The sequence below is a fragment of the Phyllobates terribilis genome, unplaced genomic scaffold, assembly GCF_046119375.1.
Source record: "Phyllobates terribilis strain yellow unplaced genomic scaffold, ASM4611937v1 Scaffold_3__8_contigs__length_932513732, whole genome shotgun sequence".
NCBI lineage: Eukaryota > Metazoa > Chordata > Amphibia > Anura > Dendrobatidae > Phyllobates > Phyllobates terribilis.
In genome coordinates, this window is record NW_027362763.1 from 134,244,380 (window position 1) to 134,269,088 (window position 24,709).

Below are 24,709 nucleotides of genomic sequence, written 5' to 3' on the forward strand. Positions count from 1 at the left end.
TATTATCAACGGTAGGGCTTCTGGAGAAATACAAGTAGAGCGCTTGGATTTCTCCACCAGTTCCCCCAGCGATCCATATTGCTTGAAGGAATCCCAACAATCTGAAAGTTAATCCTCCAACACTTGGCTTTGGGTAAAATTTGGGTATAGAAATGTTCAAAGTATGACACACAGCTAAATACATTAGATGTAACAGTTTCCAATACTCAATCTTATGGCTTCTCTCCGCCAGATTAAACAAGATTGCATTCAATTTGTCGAACGCTAAGATTTATGAAAATAAAACTTGAAAGATTTTAGTTAAATATGCACAATTTATTGAAGAGATTAAGACAAAAACATTAAACCAAATACATAACATTCAAAGCACCAGAGGCAGTAATACCCCATCATGCACGTTTTATCACCAGTCTCTCCTCTTACTAAAGGAAATAAAATGGGTCTTATCGGGGAGGGAAAAAAAAAAAAAAAAAGACACTAGAAAATAAAATGAAAATATAAAAAAACAAATTTTTAAATTCCATCCCAATTCAGCACCATCTTGAGTATTTAGTACTCCTCTACCGATAGCTACCAAAATAGAACCTAGGTCAGCTGCAATTTTGTCAATTAGAAGTCAAGAATATTAGAATATAGACTGTTCTTAAGAAATAAAAATAATCTTCTCATAGGGGCAGGCAAACGGCTTCCCAGAATTCAAATGCCAAGTAGCTGTACACACATGCCACATACTACAATTAAGCACAAATTCAAGTAACATTTACATACTTTAGAGTCTACATGTACCTACCCAAAAAACTTGACCATTTCACAAAACAGATACGAGCAGGTTAATCAGAACAACTGAGGTACGGGAAAAAACACAAATATTTCTGTTTATATTTTATTATATAGCAATACAGAGGTGGTGAGGGTGGGATAATGCCTGTTATAGTCAATACAAGCCATATAGTAAAACAAAAAAATTCCAAAATACACAGGAAAATAAAAAAGGAAGTGTTAAGTACAGCATGTAATATGTCATTGTAAGTCAACCCGTAATTTAATTGAAGTACTGGCTTAATACATCACTACTGTGACATTTTCATGAAAAATAAATAATTCTTGACAGTACAAAAAGGTGCACTTAATGCTTCTCCGTGCAGGGGGACTGGGAAGGAAATAGGGGGGAGGAGGAAAGAGACCTTAGTGGATAGTCATAAGCTTATAAAACTATTTCCTTTGAAATGTTACTTAAAATAATCTCTCCCAAAAGAAGAAAAAAAATAATAGAATGATGCGGGAGACGAGTTATTAGTAGGCCATCCCATAATGATGGCTCTGCAGCTTATATCATTTATAGGTATACTCCTGGCTATAAGTGCAAGATGGCATTTGTGGAAGCCAGTAAAATTAAACACCCTGTTTATTTTTTCCAAAAAAGGTAATATTGTCTGCCACAAGCGTATAGCGATTATGCATCTAGGAGTCGGAATGAGAGCAGCTTCCTGTAGCAAACCCAACGAACAGAAAATCAGAACAGCTTGTTAAATGAATTACTTCCCCTTAAAAAGGAACAAAGCATTAAAATGTAATTTCCTGATCGGAATATTAAGTAGTTTATAATTAGACCAAATTGAAAAAAAAAAGATAAAAATAGGTAAAAAACAAACAAACAAAAAAAAAAACTAGCACCTACTTTGTCAGTGCATCCAACTTTTAAAATGTACCAATTTGGCAAAATTAAAATTTAAGAAAGAAAAAGCCAATTGTACCTTCCCTGAACAATGGCACAAGAAAAAATTTTTTTTTTTTTTTAACAGTGCGATGCCAGGATGTGCGTGGCAAAATCATTGACAAATATTACTATTGAACAGGAGTGACAAAGCTGCACTGTAATTGGCTTGTGCAGTCTCCTTGGCTCCATACAGGGTGAAGCTACACTTTATCCATGCTAGTTAAAAAAAACAAAAAAAGAAAACATAAAACACATTTATAAAATAAAAGACTAACTGTATAGCAGCCTTAATGCTACATGTGTAGAGTAGTTCCTTGCAGACTTGTCTTCTCAAAACCCAAGAAAAGCCCAGTGGAGCCTTTTTACCAGCTACCATCCTGGGACAATACAGATTTGGAATACTAAGGTCCGAAAGGACTCCTTCATGTGGCCATGGTCATCTCAAGTACCGAAAAGAAAAGTCTTGTGCTCAGTTAAAAAAAGGGTCCGTTTCCTCATCCATATTGACATCAGGCACCAGTTGATCCGACACTTCCTTAGCACCATATCCTGAATTCAAAGCATTGAAATCTGTGGAAAACCAAGGATGGTCCAGAATTTCTTGAGATGTTAGCCTTTCTGTTGGATCCCGACGAAGTATGCTACGTATAAGGCATTTTGCCTTAGGGGATAGTGTCTCTGGAATGTTAAACTGCCCACGACGAATTTTACTGAACAAAGAGCTAGGCTCGATGTCATGAAATGGGTATCGTCCGACCAACATGGTGTAGAGCATGACACCTAGACTCCAGACATCGGCAGCTTTGCCCGAATAACTGCCGTTTGTGTTAAGGATTTCTGGGCTCACATAAGCTGGACAACCATGTTTGTCCGATAGAGAGTCATCACATCCTGATAAAACATAGGCGTCTTCCAGACTTTCCAATTTCACCTTAGTCCTGGAAACAAAAGAGAAAAGAGCTTAAATTTAGTCAGTCTCAAGTCAACACAAAAAAAAATTTTCATTTATTTGTGTGCGTTTTGTACAAAGTACCTATAATAAAAGGAAACATTATGTTTAGTTTTGTGCATCTGGTTATAAGATCTACAAGAAGATCAAAAGATTGAAAACCAAAATAAATGAGGTACCAAGAAAGCTGGTTTCACATGTCCAACATTTATGGTCTGTGTATGGATTTCAATGCCTCCTCCAAATTCAACCAACTTGTAGGTGTACAAAAGTTGTGAAGTTCGAGTCAAGAGACCCACAGCTGTTCTGTATTCGGACTATAAAGTATGTCTTAGATGTGAACGAATACTAGTTTATAAGTGTAGTGGGTATAGATTAGACAGATCTCTGAACTATCTATTCATATTAATAGAGGAAAGACTTTTGACAACATGGAAGGGAACCTCCACTGTAAGACTAAGGAGACTCGGGAGAAAGGTTTATCATGTTGAAAGTGAAGTCTGAAAGCCTTTTTATGAGAATATAAAATGCAGATGGCCATTTCATCCATGCATTTTCAGCAAGGAAAGGTTTTTTTTCCTTCCTCACTGCCCAAGATAAAACTACCTCCATGAGACAGAAGCTTTAACATTATAGAGGAGGTTTAATCTAAACTTGATAAAAAGGTCTTCATTTCAACATTACCATCTGCTTAAAAGGCCATGTACCTCAGGTTACAGTGGACTGAACGCGACCATTTTTTGGGATGGATTGGCTAACCATTATGTGCCTCCGTCCAGACAGCTGATGTTCATGGAGGGAAGAGTCAAGCATGTTGAAGAATATCCTTTTGTTTCCACTGAGAAACTCCGTCCTCAATGTACGCCCTGAAGCTGGCATTGGACTGGTGTCCATAGTTCAGGACCCGGTCCTTTGTCTGCCCTTATTGACACAATGAGGTCAACTTTGTCACATGGTAAGGTTTTTAATATTAGACAGTGTAGGACCGTCTCGAATGGGGGTCACCGTGCCGTGGTGGGATAACTTTTATGCCATTTTTAATCAAAAACAGTATCACTAAGAACCCTATGTTATTTAAATGCTCTTTTGCTTTTCACTTAGTTACAGCAGGGTTTATGTCCATTTTGTTTCTTGTAGGTTTTGACTGGTGTGAGGACGTAATCGTTCATTGCACGTGCCTCAGTGATCAGTAGTGAACACTGCATACGCGAACTCACAAAGCAAGAAATTAATGGTCCGGCGGCTGTCAAAATACAGCACTGTGGTCCTCGGGAATATGCCCGGGGGCCGGTTAAAAAGGTCATTGTGGGCCATAAACGCCCTGCGGGCCTGAGGCTGTGGTTCCCCACCCCTGTTTTAGATAAACATTTATATGCTCAACCGGAGCTGTAGGCAACATAAGTACATACAAGGATGATGCCGTCAGCTTGCCCTTTATAGAAGGAGCCTATAATTTCCGGTTATCGGGGAATACACTAGATCAATACGATGATTGATTAGATTTAGTTTCAGTGTGGAAGTCATGAGCATGAGAAAAGGAGGAAGCAATTGAGCCTGTGAATGCTTCCCCATTAGTGGTGAATGAAACCGCAGAGCTTAAATCAGAGGCAGCCATGGCACTTAGAAACAGGAAACGCATCTCTGTCTCCATGGTAACAGACAGGGATCCCCATGCAAGACAAAGGCACTTTGAAAGGGAACTGAATTGCCGCATTCAACACTCATCATCTAGGAGTCAAAAACAACTTGATCAATTAGACTTTAAAAAAAAAAAAAAAGATAAAAAAAGATCCAAAACATTTTCAGATCAACACCTCAGTTTATGGATCCCCGATAGCCGAGCTCAGGTTGTAATCCAAATTCTTCACTAAGTAAAAAAAAAAATAGGCTTAAGTAGCATGGACAGGTTTAAAATAAACATCCTCTTCTAGAAGCCCCTGCACAAGATGTCCGAGAAGTATTCCGAGAAGGAGGGATGGAAAGAGGCATCTCGAAAAGAGAAATCTTAACAGAATTATTTTCACGGATTTCCCTGCCTGTTTCCAAGGAAACCAAGACGTAGATTCCGTCTCTCAGAATTACTGCTGCACTTCTGTGGTTTTTCCTCACTGGTAATGGAAAACATTTTGAATTCAGCTTCATCTTTAAAGACCTGGTAATGCCTTTGCGTGTTTCAGTTCTCCAAAGTCAAACAATTATTACGATAAGAAAAAGATTAAAAATATAAAATAAAGTGTCAAGCGATGTAAAGACCGGGTCTCCATCTCAAAGTAGATGAGGACATTAGGTAAATGTAGATAAAGAAAAAACCAACAACAACAAAAAAAAAATTAAAACCCACACCACCAGCTTTTTCGCTTAGATGCAAAAAGGTGTCAAACTCTAGGCCCACAGGACAATTTGACCCGCCACGCCATTTTATGTGACCTATGAGGTCAAGAAAAAAGGATCAGCTTTCCATTTTCTCTGTATTGAGCGTCGGTCTCGGATAGAGGAGGTGTGCGCTGGAGCTCAAAATCAAAGATGGCCTTTGCACGTCACCCCCTTTACAATCGACACAGCTAGTTCTTAGAGGGGGCAGAGCCAGCATAAGAAGCGGGTGCCATCTTGAAATCTAAGCAGATGCAGCCAATGCAAGGAGGGGGTGCCATCTTTGAAACCGAGTGAACACAGCCAGCACTTGTGTGGTTCCATCTTTGAATCAGAGAAGAAGCAGCCAATAATTAGGACAGGGAGTAATCCATCTTGAACTCGGAGGTCGAACACAGCTCTCTATTAGCCCTACTACTCTCAGGGACAACTCTTATAGCCCTACTAACCACAGACAGCTTTCTTTTAGCTCTACTACACAGGAACAGCTCTTAGAGCCCCTGACCAGTCCTTGCAATGCAGTCAGTGCTCGTACGTCTGCATGAGCCCTTATAAATTACAAACAGCCCGTTAAAAAGGCAACCACAAAGCAGATATGGCCCTTGATGAAAATGAGTGACACCTTTGACTTAGAGGATGGCTTAACGTGTAGACAACCTGTCAAACACTACATCTCCATGACTGCCAGCACAAGATGTATTGGAAAGTTTGCCAATGATGAGACCATTGCCTCAGCCTTCTGAAAGTATATGCAACCATGACAAACTATATTGTGCAACATATTCCAATATTGGTACAGCTGTGATGTCACTTGTTGTAGACATTGCCTTTGTGATGTCATAAACAAGACCCAAATGGTGAAGGAGGGCTGGAAGTCCCATCCAAGGGACTGAGCTGACACACAAGATCCGTATACACCGGACCGGCTGTAATAAACTACCACTTACTGGTAAATAAATCAGTGGATATTTAATAGTCCATTGACACAGGCAGAACTGCTACAAACAATGCGACTTGAATGATTTGCAATAGCTCGTTCATTGCGCATAGGCTGCCATTGTTCCCAGCATCGAGAATCCTGTTTAAATCAGATGATGTTCTGCCGAGAACTACAGTATGATCTTTTTGTGCTGCACAAAAAGATCATTTCACCCACTGAACAAGCATTTTGCTCATTGATTGGCAGCCGGTTTTATTACCATACAACCAAAAATATTCTCTCTCACCACGCGATATACGGCACTGCTGGATGCCTCGCCCATCACTACGAATCCTTTCAAATCAAGAGAACTTGCAGCAGAATGTCTGCCTCCCTCCTGCATAGAGCTTTAGAAGCACCAACTGTCATCCATCTCAGTAATGGAAAATTCTACATTGACTAAAGACAGGTTTCACTGGTGAATGGAGAATGAAAGACATCTAAGATCTATTACAAAGTTTCTTATTTTAACATGCACTATGGATACATGGGGAGGAAGGGTTGTTAATCTTTAAGGGTTGTCCACTTGTGCTCTAAGCAACAGCCAACACCAGTTCAGACAATAAATGTTATGTTATACTCAACCCAAACTACATAATGCAGTCAATGGATAATGCATAAACCCAAATAGACATCCATAAACCTAAAATAAGCCTAAGCAAACAGGCGCCAGTAATAAATCGCCAGGGGTATTGGTTTCGTCCTGGCTTTAATTTAAGGCACCCAATTAACTGTAGTAGGTGTGAAACGAGAACAAATGATGAACTATTCACCTCCATTGAAGAAACCACAAGTCTACGTCTACATGTGGGTAAGGTTGGGAGAGAGATGACATCATAGACGCAGCTTACTTGTTTCACTAACACATTATAAAATTGTATGACATCAGGAGCAAGTCTGGAGCAGGAGCCAGGAGCCAGCACGGCCATTTAAAAAAGGAGTTTCTCATGGTTTGCTGAAAGGAAAAAAATAAATGTAAAAGCCTCACATGGTGCTTATAGAAGTCAATGGACTTTCCAGTTAAGGTGTAGACAAATTGGGCAATTCTTAATGTAATTTGCGCTTTGAAGTCACTCCCAATTTTGGTTAATATATTAGGGTTCTGTACGAGAGGTGGAGGGGGAGCAGCCAACTTGTATTAAATAACATGTTCGGGAATTGTCAGTAAACAGGACAGTCACTAAAGGGGAAAGGACAGAGCTGATACCCTACACTTTGGCATAGGAATTCCCAGAAAAGTACCAATTCTACTGATGTCATAATGGAACCAAGTTAAGACATATATTTAGTTTTGGTAAACAAACATCGGCCTTCATATTGGTATTTAGGTTGATAGGCAACCGGTAAGTACACTGTGCCTGCATTCAATCGCCGGGATATCATCTTCTGCTGCGGTCCTCCACATCCAGTGGTAAGCAAAATGCACCATCTCTCTGACCTGACTCAGGATCTTCACTTGATATGGCAATCTTTATTGGGGGGCATGTGAAAGGGTGCAGCAGTCGTTTCTCCCAGCACACTGCACTTTATGTCTGTCATGATAATTTTCCGATTGAATACTTTGAATTTAACATTTTTATGAAATAAAAAAATCTATTTTATGCCATATTTACTCTGTCTCTCCTGGTTCTTACGAATATATTTAGTTTTGCAACAATCGGTGTAACTTGATTGGCCATGAAGATAATGTAATCACTAAAGCCAATGTCACAGTCCAAGTGGGAAAGTTTTAGATATTAAAGACAAAATATAAAAAACACACACTACGTGTGATTATATATATATATATCCACAAAAATAAATTGACTTCTAACAAATCTATATTAAAAAAATTCAATAGAGACCCAGCACAACACCCATCTATAGTTTATGGTATTTTTCAGCCCCATTCATTTCAAATATTTCAGCTTATGATTTAATATTGTTTGCGATAATCACCAATTACAGAAATTAAGGTCTTAGTTTAGATTAATAAATGTGACACTTTACTTTATCGTTTCTCTGAATATAATATTAATCTGTTAATCGCTTACATTTCTGCAACAGAGTGCCGACACTAGGGGGAGCACGTGAGACTCCAGTTTAGAGTTTGTATACGGCTGTATTCTTCAGCACTGATTTATTGTGCGGCTGCTGAGATTTGTTCAGCACTTCGAGATATATAAAAGGTGGAGCACAAATAGATTAATGTTTGCAGTAACACATTGACATGTAGTGTTCTCTGACCTAACCTCTGCCCGCCGCCACGTGGGTCAGAATGCTTGCTATGCACAGCTCAGCGTGGCACACAAACAGAAGGCTGAGCAATGGTCAAATTTACACATTGCTCATATAGAATGTGCTGATCTGACAGGTTCCATCATATCCTCCACACGCTGCCAATAACCCCCCACACAAAGCTTGTTTATTCATAGACCGCTGCAGTTTGGACTGCTGTCACAATACGACTAGATGTGGACTCAGCAGATTGTACTTCATCCTGCTTGTGCAACATCTGAACCGCAGATCATTACTCCCCGCAGCAGAGAATCACGGGGCATTAGCAAGTTCAACTATATTGAATTATATTGCTATATCTTCACACCAAACTGCAAAATATGATTTAAATAAACACACATCTATCTATATCTCTCCATCCAGCAGGTGTATGGAGACTTAGAGGTAGTGCTCCATAGGGAAAAAGTAGGCAAATTAGCTCTATTCTGGAAGGAAGAAAACGCTCCATGAGCCAAACCAATATCAGGATTGTCAAAGTGTGAGCCTTTTCTTCCTATAAGAGCAAAAACACACAAAAACTCATATCTTCAAAAAGGTTTGAAAAACTATAATAAGTTGTTCTTTAGGGAAACTGTTCAATAGTAGTTAAAATGGAACCTGACAGGTCCCCCCCGATGCCCTCCAAACAATTAGGTACAATGCAGAATGTGCTGTAAATGTTTTCATAAGAATTTGGGAAAGTTATGAAATGTCCTATAAATGTCCGTTCTGTTCCTGATCTGAGGATCTCGGCTTTTAATTGAGATGGATCTGTGCAGCACTTTATGTACACGCTCAGTAGTGGAGGCAATGCTGTGGAGTCAGGGAAATTGAGGAGTCGGAGGTTTGGCTTACCGCCTCCACAGCCCTGCTCCAAACCACCAGTATTTCCCTATTCCTTCATACTGTTTTGACATTAATCAGACTTTCTGTTTTTAATATGCAAATTGACCATTTGAATAGTCGATGGGGAGTTGTTATATAGGAAGAGAGAAATGCTGGTGGTTTGGAGGGCATGGGGGACCTGTCAGGTTCCCTTTAATAAGACACTTATTTCGGATACAATTGGGTGAAACGCAAAATTTGGGAATAGGCCAATAGGCAGTTCGCTAAGATCGGAAAAGCATAACTCTTCTTTTTTTTTTTTTTTCCACAAAACGCTTTTCTGATTTGTGTGAAACCGGCCTTATGTAGCGATACAAAAGTGGTAGAGGTCTCCAAGCACCAACTCATGAGGGAGCTCTATCCGTATCAATTATGAAATCGACCAGGTTAAGGGGGCACTCCGCCTCCCACTACCTCCCTTACTAATGATCTGATTGACACAACGGGTCCCAAGATTCGGTAGTGAACCTTTTTAAACGCTAGAAACAGCGCCACTCCTGTCTATGGTCAGTGTCCGGTAATGCAGTTTAGCTGCTTACAAATAAAAGATCTAAGTGGCAACACCAGACAAGACCTCTGGACAAGAGTGGTGGAGTTTCTGGAGAGAACGGAAGTTGGCGGAGATAGAGCGATAGATAAATTAAGAAATAATTTTTGCAAGGAAGGCGATTGTAACACCATACAAACCAGTCCAATGGCCTCAAATGGTGAACATGTAGGATGGTGCCGGCCCAAGAGTTATGGGGGGGGGGGGGGGTAGCAACTGAATTGATATAAAATTATATTGTACAGATGTTCCTAAAATTTGTAGACAGTTCTTAACCCTAGAACAATCTAAGTAATGTTCCAAGGAGACCAGACGAATCCAACCTAGAAGAAGTCCTCTTGAGACATAGGAGGTTCACATATGGGAACAAGGCGGACCACCCACATGCTGCAAGGGGACAACCGGGTCCTATTCAAGAAGTGTTTGTACACAAGAGCAATGGTGACACAAATGCTCCATGGAGAACTTTACTACGAGACGGAAGCCGCACTCGGCCGTCCTCTTTAGCCGACACATCATCATATTTTATGTAACCCAGATTACATTGTATTCTCTGCCAAAGCTGATTAACAATTTCCTCCAGCCTTGTTCGTGCTCCATTCAATATGACCGAGGTCATGGAGGTTAGCGCAACCAAAAGTAAATCAGCTGACTGCCATAAAATGACACAAGAAAAGCATTGTTACAGGCAAAGGAATCCAGAGGGGACTGCTCATTAGATGGAGCCGGCGTCACACCGAGCAAGGAAAACAGAAACACCACTGCATCAACACAATGGCGGATATCATCCATTACCATAGCAAATCATTGTAACCGAGCAGAAAAAGCATCTCCCGTTACAATGCCCACAAGGGTGGTCACCCAGCTTCTACCAACCCTGGATGGCATGTTAATCTGCAGATCTACATAGCCCTTTGACCTGTTTATAAATGTGTCAGTCAACACTTAAAGTTTTTGAATTCTATTCAGAGTGATTAAAAGACTCAAGAAAGAAAAAAAAAGCACATTTTAATATTTTATGAATGGTCACAATAATAATTGGATTTTTACTATGATTTAAAATTAGCATTGGGGAATAAAGAAAAAAATATCGTAATAGGCTTTGAAGTATAACTGCACTCAGAAAAGTTGTGACAAGTCATAAGTTTCGATCAGCGGGGTGCGAGAGGGGGCTGCTGAGGGAAAAGTGGTAAGACTCCCATAGACTCCTAAGACATGGGGCAGAAGAGACTTTGCCCCTTCGTTTTAGTGATCAGCGGGGTCTCAACTTTCTGATCTAAGTTTTCTGAAGGTGCACTTACACCTAATGGGAATGCATCATCAAAAAAAATTACCTATTATTTTAATCAGGTTATTGTCTTCAATGCATTTTTTAAATTTGGAATTTTCTCCAAACCTCTCTTTCACAATAGTTAGTGAGCTGTGACATCACCTAACTCCCTTCACAGTAGCCTTTGCACACGCTCATTAGATGCTTCATTGCAAAAGATGCAGCTAATGTACATGTGAATTTTTGGAATGAAGATAAAATACCGTAAAATATGGGAGTCTAGAATAAACTCCGTGGCCAGTGTAAAAATTGCAAGATTTCTGTTTTTAACACAAATTGCAATGAAATATATAATATATTTTATATATATATATATATATATATATATATATATATATATATATATATATATATATATATATATATATATACATACACTAATTATTATGATTAACAAAACAAGGGAAAGTGCTGCAGAATATTAAGACATCACAGCTACCACCACATGTGGACAACTTCAGATCAAACCTGAAGAAGCTCAAGCCACACACCTATACATCATCTGGCTTTCCATTTTGTTCAGTAATTGGTCGCAGATGCAAAATATTACCATATTTTGTCTGACCTAACAAGAAAATGAGAGCAACTGGCAATTTAACATACTTAATGAGCCACTGATATTGGCAAGACCCATAGGTGGTGAGACTTTATAAAATCCAAATGAAGTCAGCAGCACCACAGCCGTTACATGGGTCCAGTGTATACAAATTTAGGAGAACCTCCTTGAATGAGATGATTGACCCAATAACTATCACTAGTGGCCAGCTTAACATCAATGATATCCAGGAGGCCCAACAATGAGAACCCAAAAAGGACAGATGTGTGGCCAAAATTTTATAGAACTTGTTGGAGCTAAAAATAGCAATCAGAACTTTCATTGGCAACACAGAATATTAAGCCAGTAGCATATTTTAGGTGGATGACTACTTATCTTCACCAGTCAGAGGCCTCTCATACAGCCAAACCAGATTTCTTGCTCTGCACTGAGGAGGGGCAAACACCCTGAAACACGTGTCTGCAAATGGCATTTCTGCTTTTGCTTCTTATCCCAAGTCATGTGGCAAGGCTCGTTATAGGTCGATATTGACATTTAGGATTGCTACATCCAGTAGGTGGCGCTAGAGTTCAAGTCATTTTCCTTATTGAAGAAGCTATTTGCATATTTATATTGCCAGAGGAGCATTGCATGGCCTATAAGTCTCCTTACGCCAGCTTGGCACTCTCCACAAGGAGAAACGGTTCCCCTTAGACCCCCTACTTAGCTCCAGAGATTTTTCAAGCTCTGACTTTTTAGCAAAGAACAAGAACCTTTCAGAATTAGATTCAGACCTTTAAAACTGGTTAAACAGGTGTACTGTCAGCTGCAGTTTATGCACCGATGATGTTAACCACTATTCGGTCTTAATACCGCTGTATTCCTCCCTCCATTGTTCTCCCAACACATCCCCCCTATGTCTTTTAGATGCTTTGAAGGCCCTGGAATGGATCATGCAGTTATGACGTAATATAAACCAGGAGGGCGTCTTGCTTAGTCCCCGTTGCTACTCACTAAGCCATAATGTGGTTTAACAAGACCAAACAAGGACAGCCTGAAAAATGTAGAATAAATATTATGTACTCAAAATAGCGGAGGAAATATTCAAGTGTGATGAAACAAAGACAACAATACATTTTCTAGATATTCCAAAAAAACAGCCTGCAGAGTAAAAGGGTAGTGCAGGATGGGGGAGGGGGTTAAACACCCCCCACACAATACTCAGGAGGAGCTGCGGGAATAAAATAAGGGCTAGAGCTGGTGACAGGTCCTCATTAATAGAGAGCATATCTCCTACAGGAGGAGACCATTCAACAGGCACTATCCAAAACTTCAACTGGGTCAGGATATATTGCATTTGAACACTTGCTTCAGGGTGCCCCTTTAGTTACAGTCAATCACTAAACTTCGGCAGGGATACTGGAAAATCCAGAGCGCTCGTGGTGCGTACTCTAAGAATTCAGCAGTCAGTGACTGCTGATTTTCAACAAGATGAGACAGCCCCATAAACAGGTAAGGGGTGGGGAGAACTCACAAATATTGATTGTCCAAAAATTGAAAGAATAGTTCCTTGAAAGTAAACTGATCCCAAACTGGCCCCTTGGCTGGATCCTCCAGTGATCACTTGTAAACCTGTGGGGAGTCCTGGCAGTAACTGTTTAGGTTTCCCTGCAGCACTACTAGAGGTGAAATGAAGTACTGCACAGTACTCATTCAAATCAATAGGACGGATCCTCCAGAGTGAGTGATGCTCTTTGTAACCTCTCCATTTTGGAGAAGAGATTGTCCTAAACAGAGAAACCCTCTACCCCATTCGTTACCTGAAAAACACCCAGTAGGAGAAATAAAATAGGTTTTCCAAAATGTACAAACCCTGAAAGGTGAGTTTGTAGAATGCTTAGCATCCGATTCATAAGCAGCGGTTAAAACACTATCCATGTATTTTAGGCTTAATCATTTACTATCATTATTCTTTAACCAGAATGTTTTGCACTGCACCGCTATACTGTATGACTTCACAATGCCGCAGACGCAGCCAGAAATGAGCCGAGTCTCAGCACTGACACAGCTAATACACTGTACCATTATATTCTGCCCGGATCATGTGGCGAATATTTAACCACAAAGGTCAAATCTTCAAAACGAGACTAAATAGGCCATTACTGTAATCATTCGCTCAGGTCTGTGCACACGCTTTATGTTCTATACTCAGGGGGAAAGGAGACAAGATGGGAAAGAAAATGGATTATTTGGAAAAAGACGGCACTGGCAGGAGGTTAATATTAGGGAGACAAGTCCATTTACAGATACAGCACAGCCAAGTGTGTCATTTAACTCTTTAGGTGTGCAATATTTATTTTTTTTTAATTTTTTTTTTATGAAAAGCAGCAGGCTTTCAGGCAGCTCTATCCAACATGACAAAACATACTGGGTATATTTTTTTTTCAATACAATAGGCCTAATGAACGTTAAATTGTATATATTTTCTCTTTAGGTAAGGTTTTTCTGGTGCTTATCGGATTAAAATGCTTTTCTGTTTCAAATACAAAAAGGCAATCGCGTAAAGGAGGTTGTAGGGAAACAAACAAAAAAAAAACAAGCCAGATGTGAACGCACCCTTTCGAAAAAGCCATGTGATAAGTCAATTGCATTTACCATAAAATTTGATTATAATTATAGATAGATCTATATATCAACATTCCTGAAGCCGGAATAATCCTTTGCAGAATGGGAAGATGTCACTTCTCATATATTAAGTGACCAGTGCATTTCACTTGCTGAATAATCTGTGGTGGGATACATTTACTGCCCCTCATTCCTTACATTCCACATGCTACATATGCCATATACTGTCTGCAATGCATTACGGGACACTTTGCCACCTATAATTACATTTTTTATTTTTCCCCCCCTATAGTCGCCCGATGCAATATCCTATACTCTTTTAGGATTTTAAGCTCTTGGGGCTCGTGCTCTTTACTACATCCTGTCGTTACTACCCGCTATTGTATAGTGAACGTATTACAACTGTATAAATAAACTAAATAAGCACATCTACATAAAGGATACATATATTCATGTGTTCACAACGTTGAATTTGCGACTTTTAGCAAAGTTGGCACTACATATCGCCACGTGTGGCTTTATATAATCAAGATCCAGAGTTTAGATTAACACATTCAGTTCTGCTACATCGATACACAAGTTAATACTAATTGAGAGATCTTACCGTTCTTCATCATTGAAGACAAATTTTCTAAGTTTGAGGTCTCGCAGCACCACCCCTCCATCGTGACAGTGTGCTACGGCCGACACGATCTGATAGAACAGTCTGGCTGCTTCTTCCTCTTTGAGCTTTTTGCAGGTACGAACAAAAGAATGCATGTCCCCATGGCTTTTTTCAAAGAACACGTAGGCTTTAGTCTCTCCAAGAATGATCTCAGCTATTTGGTTAATGTTGCTGTGTATAGGTAGACAAAAACAGGGCGCCAAGGACTCCTGGTAGCAGCGAATATCAAAAACCTGAAAGAGTGGGGGGAGGGGGGGGGGGGGGAGAAACAAAAGGATTGAGAAGAGTGGCAGCAAACAGAAGCCTCACGTGGACTAGAAGTTCTAGAATACGCTGGGTATAAATAGCTTTCAGGATGCACAATTCCTATCTATATGGAAAGTCCACAATATCTTTCTATTAACCCTTTAAATTCATTCATACAACTATCACAGATCTGTAGACACCATACATGTCAAAACAGTCAATAATAAAAGGCGCATTTTAGCCATTAAACTCAATCAGGTCCAAGGCATAAAAGAATAAAAAAATAAAAATAAAAAAAATGCATATTTGTTCAAAATCATTACTTGTGCAATTTGATGAATTAGTGCAAATGCTCATGTACATACCAATATTACAGGGCAATGATACATGCTAATCGCTATAGGCCCATACTGTACCTCCATTATTAGAAGGCACCGTAATACTTTATGGAAGAATACGGGTTCTTATGGCGCCCTACAGAACACCTATGGATCTGTAATAAAAACCAGCGCTGACTCCATGTGCCACCATAAAGGCTCAATGCATGTATTGCTTTTAAAATAATGTAGCCATTGACCTCAGGTTCTCTCTTGTCTTTGTCAATGCTGCAAGAAACAGTTTAACCTAAACAGATTTTCTACCCAAGAAACAAAATGTAAATGCTCAAAACTGCACACACAAAAGGTGTACAGAGGGAGGTGCAGATGTAGGTTTTGCTGTAGTGTATACACATAGAGGTAATGTGTCCTTTCTTCATAAAAACAAAAATTGCAACATACGTTACAAGATATTTACTAATACACATTGCTGGAAGATGCAATATCATTTAGAGATGTCAGCATAAAAGTTACACTTTGCATAAGGCTGGGTACTAGGCTGCCTGGGAGCTTATGCAATTCTGGGGTCTGAATTTCAACAAACTTTTGCAAAAAGAAAAAAAAAAAAAAGAATGAACGGCATTCACAAACAGGTCAAAGAATGACTCATTCACAACTGCTGATTACCATTAGTCTTCACCCCCTATAAATACATTTACTGCATTACATAAAGTATTCCATTGAAAGCCTTCAGAATGGATTGCCATATTATCCTCCGTAGGGAATTATGTGGCTGTCTACAGTTCGCAATTACATCATTCAAGCCCCATTGTTTATGAATGAATGGAGGAGACCGCTTTGGATGTTGCCTTTCTACAGGATGAAGGCAAACAATGAATGGAAACTGAATGACATAGGAAGAGATAGTTTGTTTAGGTGGGTTCTAAATATTGCAGACACAGCAATAACACTGGGGGGGGGATATATCAAAGGGGCACCCAATGATGCCTGTGTCTACAATGCCTCATTTCATCCACAGCTTAGGTTCCCCCAGGTACCCTTATAAAGGGGCTTTGTGTCCACAGCTAGTAGCAAATGAAAGATCAAAGCAGGTTCTTTTAGATTTGTGACTAAGTTATGAGCACACCTGCACTCTTATTTAAAGAGATATTCCCAAAAGCAGAGCCCTAGCTTATGCAACCCTTTTAGTTAATTGAATGATCTCTAGAACATAAGGTCTGCATAAAACACATGCCCCTGAATTAAAAAGGCCGGCTAATGATGAAACAAGTGGTAGCAGGACAAATCCTATAGGAAATGCAATAAAGAGGATGATAAGGATCTTGTACCTTACAGAGTAGTTCCTCTCCACTATGCAGATGCACGGCTCGAAAAACGTGGTCTCCCTCCAGAGGCTCCAACAATAAGTATTTCCCAATGCAGGAAACGCAATGCGACGAGTTGGGAGTCTCTGGGGGGCTTGGGGAGCCGAGATTGGGGCTGAAGCTCTGGCTGGGTTCTGTGCACCTTATGGATGACAACTCTTCAAAATCCTGGTTCTTATTCCTAGATCTCCCATACCTTGTGATTGATATAGGGTTCGACCTTTGTATGTTCATGAGTGTGAAAGAGCAGCCAAATAAATCCAAGGCTATTATTTGGGGTGACTGAAGACTTTGTGCTTCTTTATTTTTGGAGGTGGAGGGGGGTGCTTTCCAATGTAGCTGTGCAGAGACAATGTCAGGGGAAGAGGGGGGTCCTGGGGGTTGTGCAATAGCAAATAGGTTTTGAGTGGAAGAATATAGGTTGATCAGGGGGTTTGGGGTAAGGCAGCTGGATCCTGGCTTCTCTGGGGACTGTTAGAACGTTGAGAATTCCTTGAAAATTCAAAGTCTGAACGTTCTAGAACGTTGAGAACTCTGGAAATCTGAACGTTCTAGAACGCTGAGAGCTGATCGCTCGATCCAGTTCTTGTGCAAAATCCTCTTTCCTTTTCCAGCAAAAATATATTTAGAGGCAGATATTTTACTCAATAATTTTTTTTTTCTCCCCAAAAATATCAATATCCCAAGAAAAAAAATAAAATAAATCTTCAGCTTCTTCTACCACTTAATCTCCTCGCCGACTTCACAATAAGAAAGTTGACTTGGTGCTAACTGTAGATGGCGTGTGGAGCTCGGGCAATGTCTGTGCGATAGAGTCCTGGTGGAGGATTAGCAGCAATGGGTGAAGCAGTCATGCACCAAGTGAAGGTGGCACATCAGATGGGTGAACAATAGGCGAGGATGAGCCCTGTATAAGGAAAGTTCAGCCAAGGACAGAGCAGATCGATGATGGACACTGTGGGCTCCTGCAGAAGACAATTGCAGCTCGTGAGGCGGTGCTTTGTGTCCTGGATGGGAGATGATTGCCTTGCGATATAAGTATGTGCTTCTCCCTAGAGCAGAGTCTTCTGTGGAGGTAGGAGGGAGAAGAGAAGGGATGGCTGAGGCCGATCCCTTTCAGCAAGACATCATCTTCCTCGATGTGTAGTACTTACGTGGCCGGGAATGTCTCCCTTGTGCCTGTATGTGTGTGTGCGGCTCTTACGCTGCCTCACTACTCAATGTCAGCGGCTCTGCTCAGTTCACAAGCTGGCCGGAGCGGCGGAACAATGGGAAGCGGCCCCGCCCTCTTCTGCCCGAAAGCTGTCTACTGATAGGCCAGACCAGCTGTCAGTCACAAGCGAGCATTTCCCGCCCATCAGAGCCGCACAGATCTCATTCTGTGTCCTCCGCTCATTCTAATCCTGTAGCAAAAGGAAATAGAGCATTAAGAGCGCGTATCCCTCCGCGGAGGTGAGCAGGCTCAGGTGATCCTGTAATCGCGTGATGTCCGCTTTCTAGGTAGAGGAAAAGTAGTGCAGCGGCCTGTGTGTCCTAAAGGGGATTATATATCTATATGTATCTATCTATATATTTATTTATTTATGGGTCCTTACACAAATGTATGCCTACATACACACAGGTAGGTATACGCACATATACATACACACATATACATACACATAGATATGTATACACACACAGTAGTGCTCAAAAGTTTACATACCCCGGCAGGATTTTTCCTTTCTTGGCCTTGTTTCAGAGAATATGAATGATAACAAAAAAGCTTTTTTTCCGGTACTTTTTTTACATTACCCAATGTATTCATCATGTGGGCATAAGTATCTCTGTAAATACCTTGTGTTGCAGATAATGCCTGTGAGTGGCGCTATCACTGGCCGCTCACAGGCATCACGTGACCCCCCCGCTGACGTCACAACAAGTGAGGCGTGACTCAGCGCTGGGGTCCCCGCGGTGGCTGTTGGGTTGTGGGCGGGGGCCCTTGTGCCATAGACTTTACTAAGCTGGGTTATCACGTGGTTTGCCGCCCGCCGAGCGGAAGCAAGAAGCCCCGATCCGGGACAACCGGGTAAGAGATCCTTCCACCTGCGGAGCAGCATACTGGTACGTCAGCAGACGCCCAGGACCTGGCTGAGGTTCACTAGGGGGGAGGAAGATGCCCAGCATGGGAGAGGATGTGGGCGCGGCCGTAGCCACTGTAATGCCGTTATCAATGCCATATATACCGGGGGCGGTGTGGTTGCCCCAGTACTCAGGGGAGTTGCACACCCTGAACGACTTTGAGGAGAGACTGCGCAGTTTGTTTAAAGTGTACCCCCTGTCTGAGGAGCAAAAAGTCAGCATCCTCATAGGCCAGCTAATCGGTGCAGCCCAGAGAGAGATGAAGTCCTGGCCGGGCAGGGACAAAGGCACTGTCAAGGAAATACTGGCCCGGTTGAAGGATATCTTTGACACCCGCACCACAGCAGAAATAAAGATGATGTTCAAAGGGTGCAGGACAGTGTACGGGACTATGCTCTAAACCTGCAGGAGGCGCTGCGGGCCATCAAACAGGTAGACCCCGACAGTGTGCGAGATGAGGACAGATTGCTGACTGAGCAGTTTATTGAGGGGCTCCTGTCTGACGCTCACAGGACACAGCTGCGCATTATGGCTCTGCAAAACCCTGATCTGGACTTTGCGCAATTTAAAGATCGAGCAATCGGGGCGCTGCGAGAACCAACCCCAGGCGGCACTGCATCCCTCCGGCTTCCAGCTATCACATACCACCAGGAGGTGGCGTTCTTTCCCCAGCACCTGTTCACCACCCCCTGACGAAGGCATTCCCAGCCGAAACGCGCGTAGGGTAGAGGGTGGCGTGTGAGCACGAGACCTCGGCTCCATTTTGACATTGTAAGTATGTAACCTATATGTGGGATTTGTTGTTAGACTACAGATCTTGAGATATTTCTCCATGATAGCTGCATTTTGACCTTATTTCATTATTGACACATATGTGTTCATCATTCCTTCCCTCTTTCCTCCCCTCCTTGGGGGATATTAGTTGTAGATCAGGGTTGATATACCTGCAGCTATCTTGCCAGATATAAGGATTATCACTTGTACTAATTTATGATATCCCTCTAGTGTTCATACTGTCAACTCTGACATAGATCTCGAATTATACTTATCTTTACCTAGTTACTGTTGGTTGGGGTAATTCCACTGGTCACATACTCTATCCATATTAAACTGTGATCTCTACTAAAGTTTTCTTTTTATACGTTAATAACATCACAACACTAAGGTTTAATATTGGGATGGTTTTGACATGCTGTATACTAAAGGATTTAGACACATGTGACCTGAAGTTATTTACCCCACTTTTTTGTATTTACCTTTAATTATTATTTATATTTATTTATTTTTTGTACAAGTATAACTCATGAGGTTGTCCTTTGTCTTTGGTAGCCGTTAGTCCTTGCACGCACATACGCCTCCCTCCTCTTGTGTTTTTATATTCGTGTTGTGTTCCATTTGTCCTCCTCTTTTTGCTAATAAAGTTTATATATTTTCTATTTATTGGACGTTTTTCGAAGGTCTTTTCTTGTTTTTCTCTTCTATATGCTCTAAACCTGCAGGAGGCGCTGCGGGCCATCAAACAGGTAGACCCCGACAGTGTGCGAGATGAGGACAGATTGCTGACTGAGCAGTTTATTGAGGGGCTCCTGTCTGACGCTCACAGGACACAGCTGCGCATTATGGCTCTGCAAAACCCTGATTTGGACTTTGCGCAATTTAAAGATCGAGCCATCCGGGCGCTGCGAGAACCAACCCCAGGCGGCACTGCATCCCTCCGGCTTCCAGCTATCACATACCACCAGGAGGTGGCGTCCTTTCCCCAGCACCTGTGGAGGCTGACACGCAGACTCTAGACAATGACCCGTCTGCAGACCTACGCCTTCAGGTCCAGGAGCTGACCAAAAGTGTGGTTGCGTTAACCAAAACCGTGCAGGCCATGCAAGTGTCTTCAAAGGAAAAGCCTCCTCCTCCATGCTTCACGGTGGGAACAAGGCATATAGAGTCCATCCGTTCACCTTTTCTGCATCACACAAAGACACGGTGGTTGGAACCAAAGATCTCAAATTTGGACTCATCAGACCAAAGCACAGATTTCCACTGTTCTAATGTCCATTCCTTGTGTTCTTTAGCCCAAACAAGTCTCTTCTGCTTGTTGCCTGTCCTTAGCAGTGGTTTCCTAGCAGCTATTTTACCATGAAGGCCGCTGCACAAAGTCTCCTCTTAACAGTTGTTGTAGAGATGTGTCTGCTGCTAGAACTCTGTGTGGCATTGACCTGGTCTCTAATCTGAGCTGCTGTTAACCTGCGATTTCTGAGGCTGGTGACTCGGATAAACTTATCCTCAGAAGTAGAGGTGACTCTTGGTCTTCCTTTCCTGGGGCGGTCCTCATGTGAGCCAGTTTCTTTGTAGGTTTTTGCAACTGCACTTGGGGACGCTTTCAAAGTTTGCCCAATTTTTCGGACTGACTGACCTTCATTTCTTAAAGTAATGATGGCCACTCGCTTTTCTTTACTTAGCTGCTTTTTTCTTGCCATAATACAAATTCTAACAGTCTATTCAGTAGGACTGTCAGCTGTGTATCCACCAGACTTCTGCACAACACAACTGATGGTCCCAACCCCATTTATAAGGCAAGAAATCCCAGTTATTAAACCTGACAGGGCACACCTGTGAAGTGAAAACCATTTCTGGTGACTACCTCTTGAAGCTCATCAAGAGAATGGCAAGAGTGTGCAAAGCAGTCATCAAAGCAAAAGGTGGCTACTTTGAAGAACCTAGAATATAAGACATATTTTCAGTTGTTTCACACTTTTTTGCTAAGTATATAATTCCACATGTGTTAATTCATAGTTTTGATGCCTTCATTGTGAATGTACAATTTTCGTAGTCATGAAAATACAGAAAAATCTTTAAATGAGAAGGTGTGTCCAAACTTTTGGTCTGTACTGTACATACACACAAATATATACACACATATTTTTACGGATCCGGGTGGTGGAACCTCTGTGCTGCGGTGCAAGGAAGGACCCAGAGGGGCGTAACTAAGTATCAACTCGGACCGACCCAGGTCGTACGGCGGCTAATGACTCCGTGACCAGGGAGGGACCGAGCAGAGGGACCAGGTGCTTCTCTGGGGACGACCTTGTAATAGAGCAGGTGACTCCACGGGTCAGATGGCTGAGACTAACCGATACTGCAGATGGGCACAGCAGGCAGGCTGACGAGAGATCCGGGTAGATGAACTGGAGGAGACAGCCGGCGACAGGCGGAAGTCTCTAGGTAGGCTGTCAGGTGGTCATGGCAAGTGACAGGCAGGAGCTTCCAGGTAGGCAGACAGGTGGTCACGGCAAGTGACATGCGGGAGCCTCTAGGTAGGCTGTCAGGTGGTCACGGCAAGTGACGGGCAGGAGCCTCCGGGTAGGCAGACAGGTGGTCACGGCAAGTGACAGGCGGGAGTCTCCAGGTAGGCTCACAGGTAACAGGCAGGTGCTCCCAGGTAAGCAGGCGGGCGAAGCCCATAAACAGACTGGCGGACTGAACGGAAGACAGACTGTCGGGCTGGAGAGTAGTCAGGCTGGTGGACTGGACTGATAATCAGGTTGGCGGGCTGGACTAGTAGTCAGGCTAGCAGCGGGACCTGAGGGCTGAAGCTGAGGTAAGTACACTGTGCATCAACTATTGCTCGGGCACCTCCATTTTGGAGGAGGTGCCTTATATATGGGAGGACCTCCGGCAATTGGCCGGGGACTCCTTAGGGCGGCGCACGGCCCCTTTAAGAGGAAGGGAGCGCGCGCGCGCGCGCCCTAAGCGCAGTGCCCGGGAAGCTGCGCTCGCCGGCAGCAGAAGCAGGAAGAGGAGCGCTGGAGGATGCCGGGTAGGGAGCGCAGCGGTGAAAGGGACGGCGTCTCTGCCTGGCAGAGGGCAGAGACACCGATGCTATAGTCCCCCCCCTTACACCCCCTCTTTTTTAGGCCAGAAAGAAATTTTTCAAGTAGAAGCGGGGCATGAATGTTCTCCCTGGGTTCCCAAGTGCTCTCCTCTGGGCCAAACCCCTTCCAATCCACCAGAAAAAGGTTTTTCCTCTTACCCTCTTGGTGGCCAGAATGTTCTCTATCTCAAAAACGTCCTCAGCGGAAACCGGAGCAGGGGGAGTACCTGGATTGTGGGAAAAAGAGTTAAACACAACAGGTTTGAGGAGAGATACGTGGAAGGAGTTGGGAATTCGTAAGGTGGCCGGGAGTTTTAACGTGTTGGCCACTGGGTTGATTTGTTTGAGGACTTCAAGTGGACCGATGAACCGAGGACCTAACTTGGAGGGTATTTTGAGCCGAACATGTTTGGAGGAGAGCCAAACCTTGTCGCCCGGACGGAATTGAGGCGGATCCAGGTGACTCTTGTCAGCATATCTCTTCATCCGCTCGGAGGACTTTAGAAGTGCGGACCTAGTATTCTCCCAAATGGTGGAAAATTCGCTGACCATAGACTCCGCGGCAGGGTTGTCCACAGAACCGGAGATGGGAAACGGAATCCGGGGATGTTGACCATAGACTACAAAGAACGGGGACTTGGAGGTCGATTCGCTCTCATGGTTGTTGTAGGAGAATTCGGCCCATGGTAGGAGGTCCACCCAATCGGTATGGTGAGCATTAACAAAGTGCCGGAGGTAGCTGGTAAGGATCTGGTTGATACGCTCCATTTGGCCATTGGACTGTGGATGGTAAGCGAAGGGGAAATCCAGGGTGACATCCAGCAGCTTACACGTAACTCTCCAGAAGCGTGAGGTGAACTGAACCCCTCGATCTGACACAATGTGGACGGGTAGGCCATGGAGACGGAAAATGTGAAGGAAGAAAGCCTTAGCCAGCTCTGATGCAGACGGGAGACCAGGCAGAGGGATGAAGTGGGCCATTTTAGAAAAGCGGTCGGCGACCACCCAAATGACTGTACAACTGGCAGAAACATGGAGATCTGTAATAAAGTCCATAGCAATGTGTTGCCAAGGGGCAGCAGGTACGGGAAGAGGCAGGAGGTGACCGGCTGGAAGATGTCTGGGAACTTTGTTGCGGGCACAAGACGAACAGACCGAGACAAAGTCTACTGCATCCTTGCGCAGGGTGGGCCACCAGTAATGCCGGGTAATGAGCAGGAAAGTCTTCTTCTGACCGGCATGGCCGGCTAGTTTAGATGAATGACACCAGTGAAGAATCTTCTCCCGATCTGGAACTGCAACAAACGTCTTACCGGGTGGGAGACGAGTCAGATCTAAGGGGGCCATGCTCATTACTTTGGAGGGGTCGATGATGTGCGTAGACTCCTCCTCTAGATCGGAGGACAGGAAGGATCGGGACAAGGCGTCAGCTTTAACATTCTTGTCCGCCGGGCAGAAATGTAGGATAAAGTCAAAGCGAGCGAAGAACAAAGACCACCGGGCCTGACGCGGATTGAGTCTTTGGTCATTCTGGAGATATGCAAGATTTTTGTGATCAGTATAGATGATCACTGGGTATAGAGCTCCTTCAAGCAGGTAACGCCACTCCTCCAACGCCAATTTGATGGCTAGTTGTTCTCGGTCTCCTATGGTGTAGTTGCGCTCAGACGAGGAGAAGAGTTTGGAGAAGAAGCCGCAGGTTACCATTCTCCCGGATGAAGATTTTTGGGTGAGCACCGCTCCGGCTCCGGAGGAGGAAGCATCAACCTCCAGGAATAACTGTTTGTTGCAGTCCGGACGGTGCAGCACTGGGGCAGAGGAGAAGGCTTGTTTTAAGTAAAGGAAGGCCTCCTCAGCTTCGGGCGGCCATACCTTGGGATTTACTCCCTCACGGGTGAGCGCAGAGATGGGAGCA

General features: G+C 42.9%; 1 protein-coding gene across 1 annotated transcript; it reads right to left on the reverse strand.

Moving 5' to 3' along the window:
• Positions 1–456: 456 nt before the first annotated feature.
• On the reverse strand, positions 457–18,078 carry TRIB2 (tribbles pseudokinase 2). Its single transcript, XM_073674142.1, has 3 exons — positions 16,770–18,078; positions 14,798–15,090; positions 457–2,655 (listed from the first exon to the last, which is right to left on the reverse strand). Exons 1-3 carry the CDS (start codon positions 17,037–17,039, stop codon positions 2,187–2,189), a joined length of 1,032 nt encoding a protein of 343 aa, XP_073530243.1. The 5' UTR covers positions 17,040–18,078; the 3' UTR covers positions 457–2,186.
• Positions 18,079–24,709: the final 6,631 nt, after the last annotated feature.

Bases quoted from the DNA above. Each gene is read 5' to 3' on its own strand.
- TRIB2 (XM_073674142.1), bottom strand. From the start codon at position 17,039: ATGAACATACAAAGGTCGAACCCTATATCAATCACAAGGTATGGGAGA. The intron at 15,091-16,769 runs GTACAAGATCCT...CCACTCTTTCAG, and splicing joins GAGAGGAACTACTCTGTAAG to GTTTTTGATATTCGCTGCTA. The intron at 2,656-14,797 runs GTAAGATCTCTC...TTTTGTTTCCAG, and splicing joins GTCTTCAATGATGAAGAACG to GACTAAGGTGAAATTGGAAA.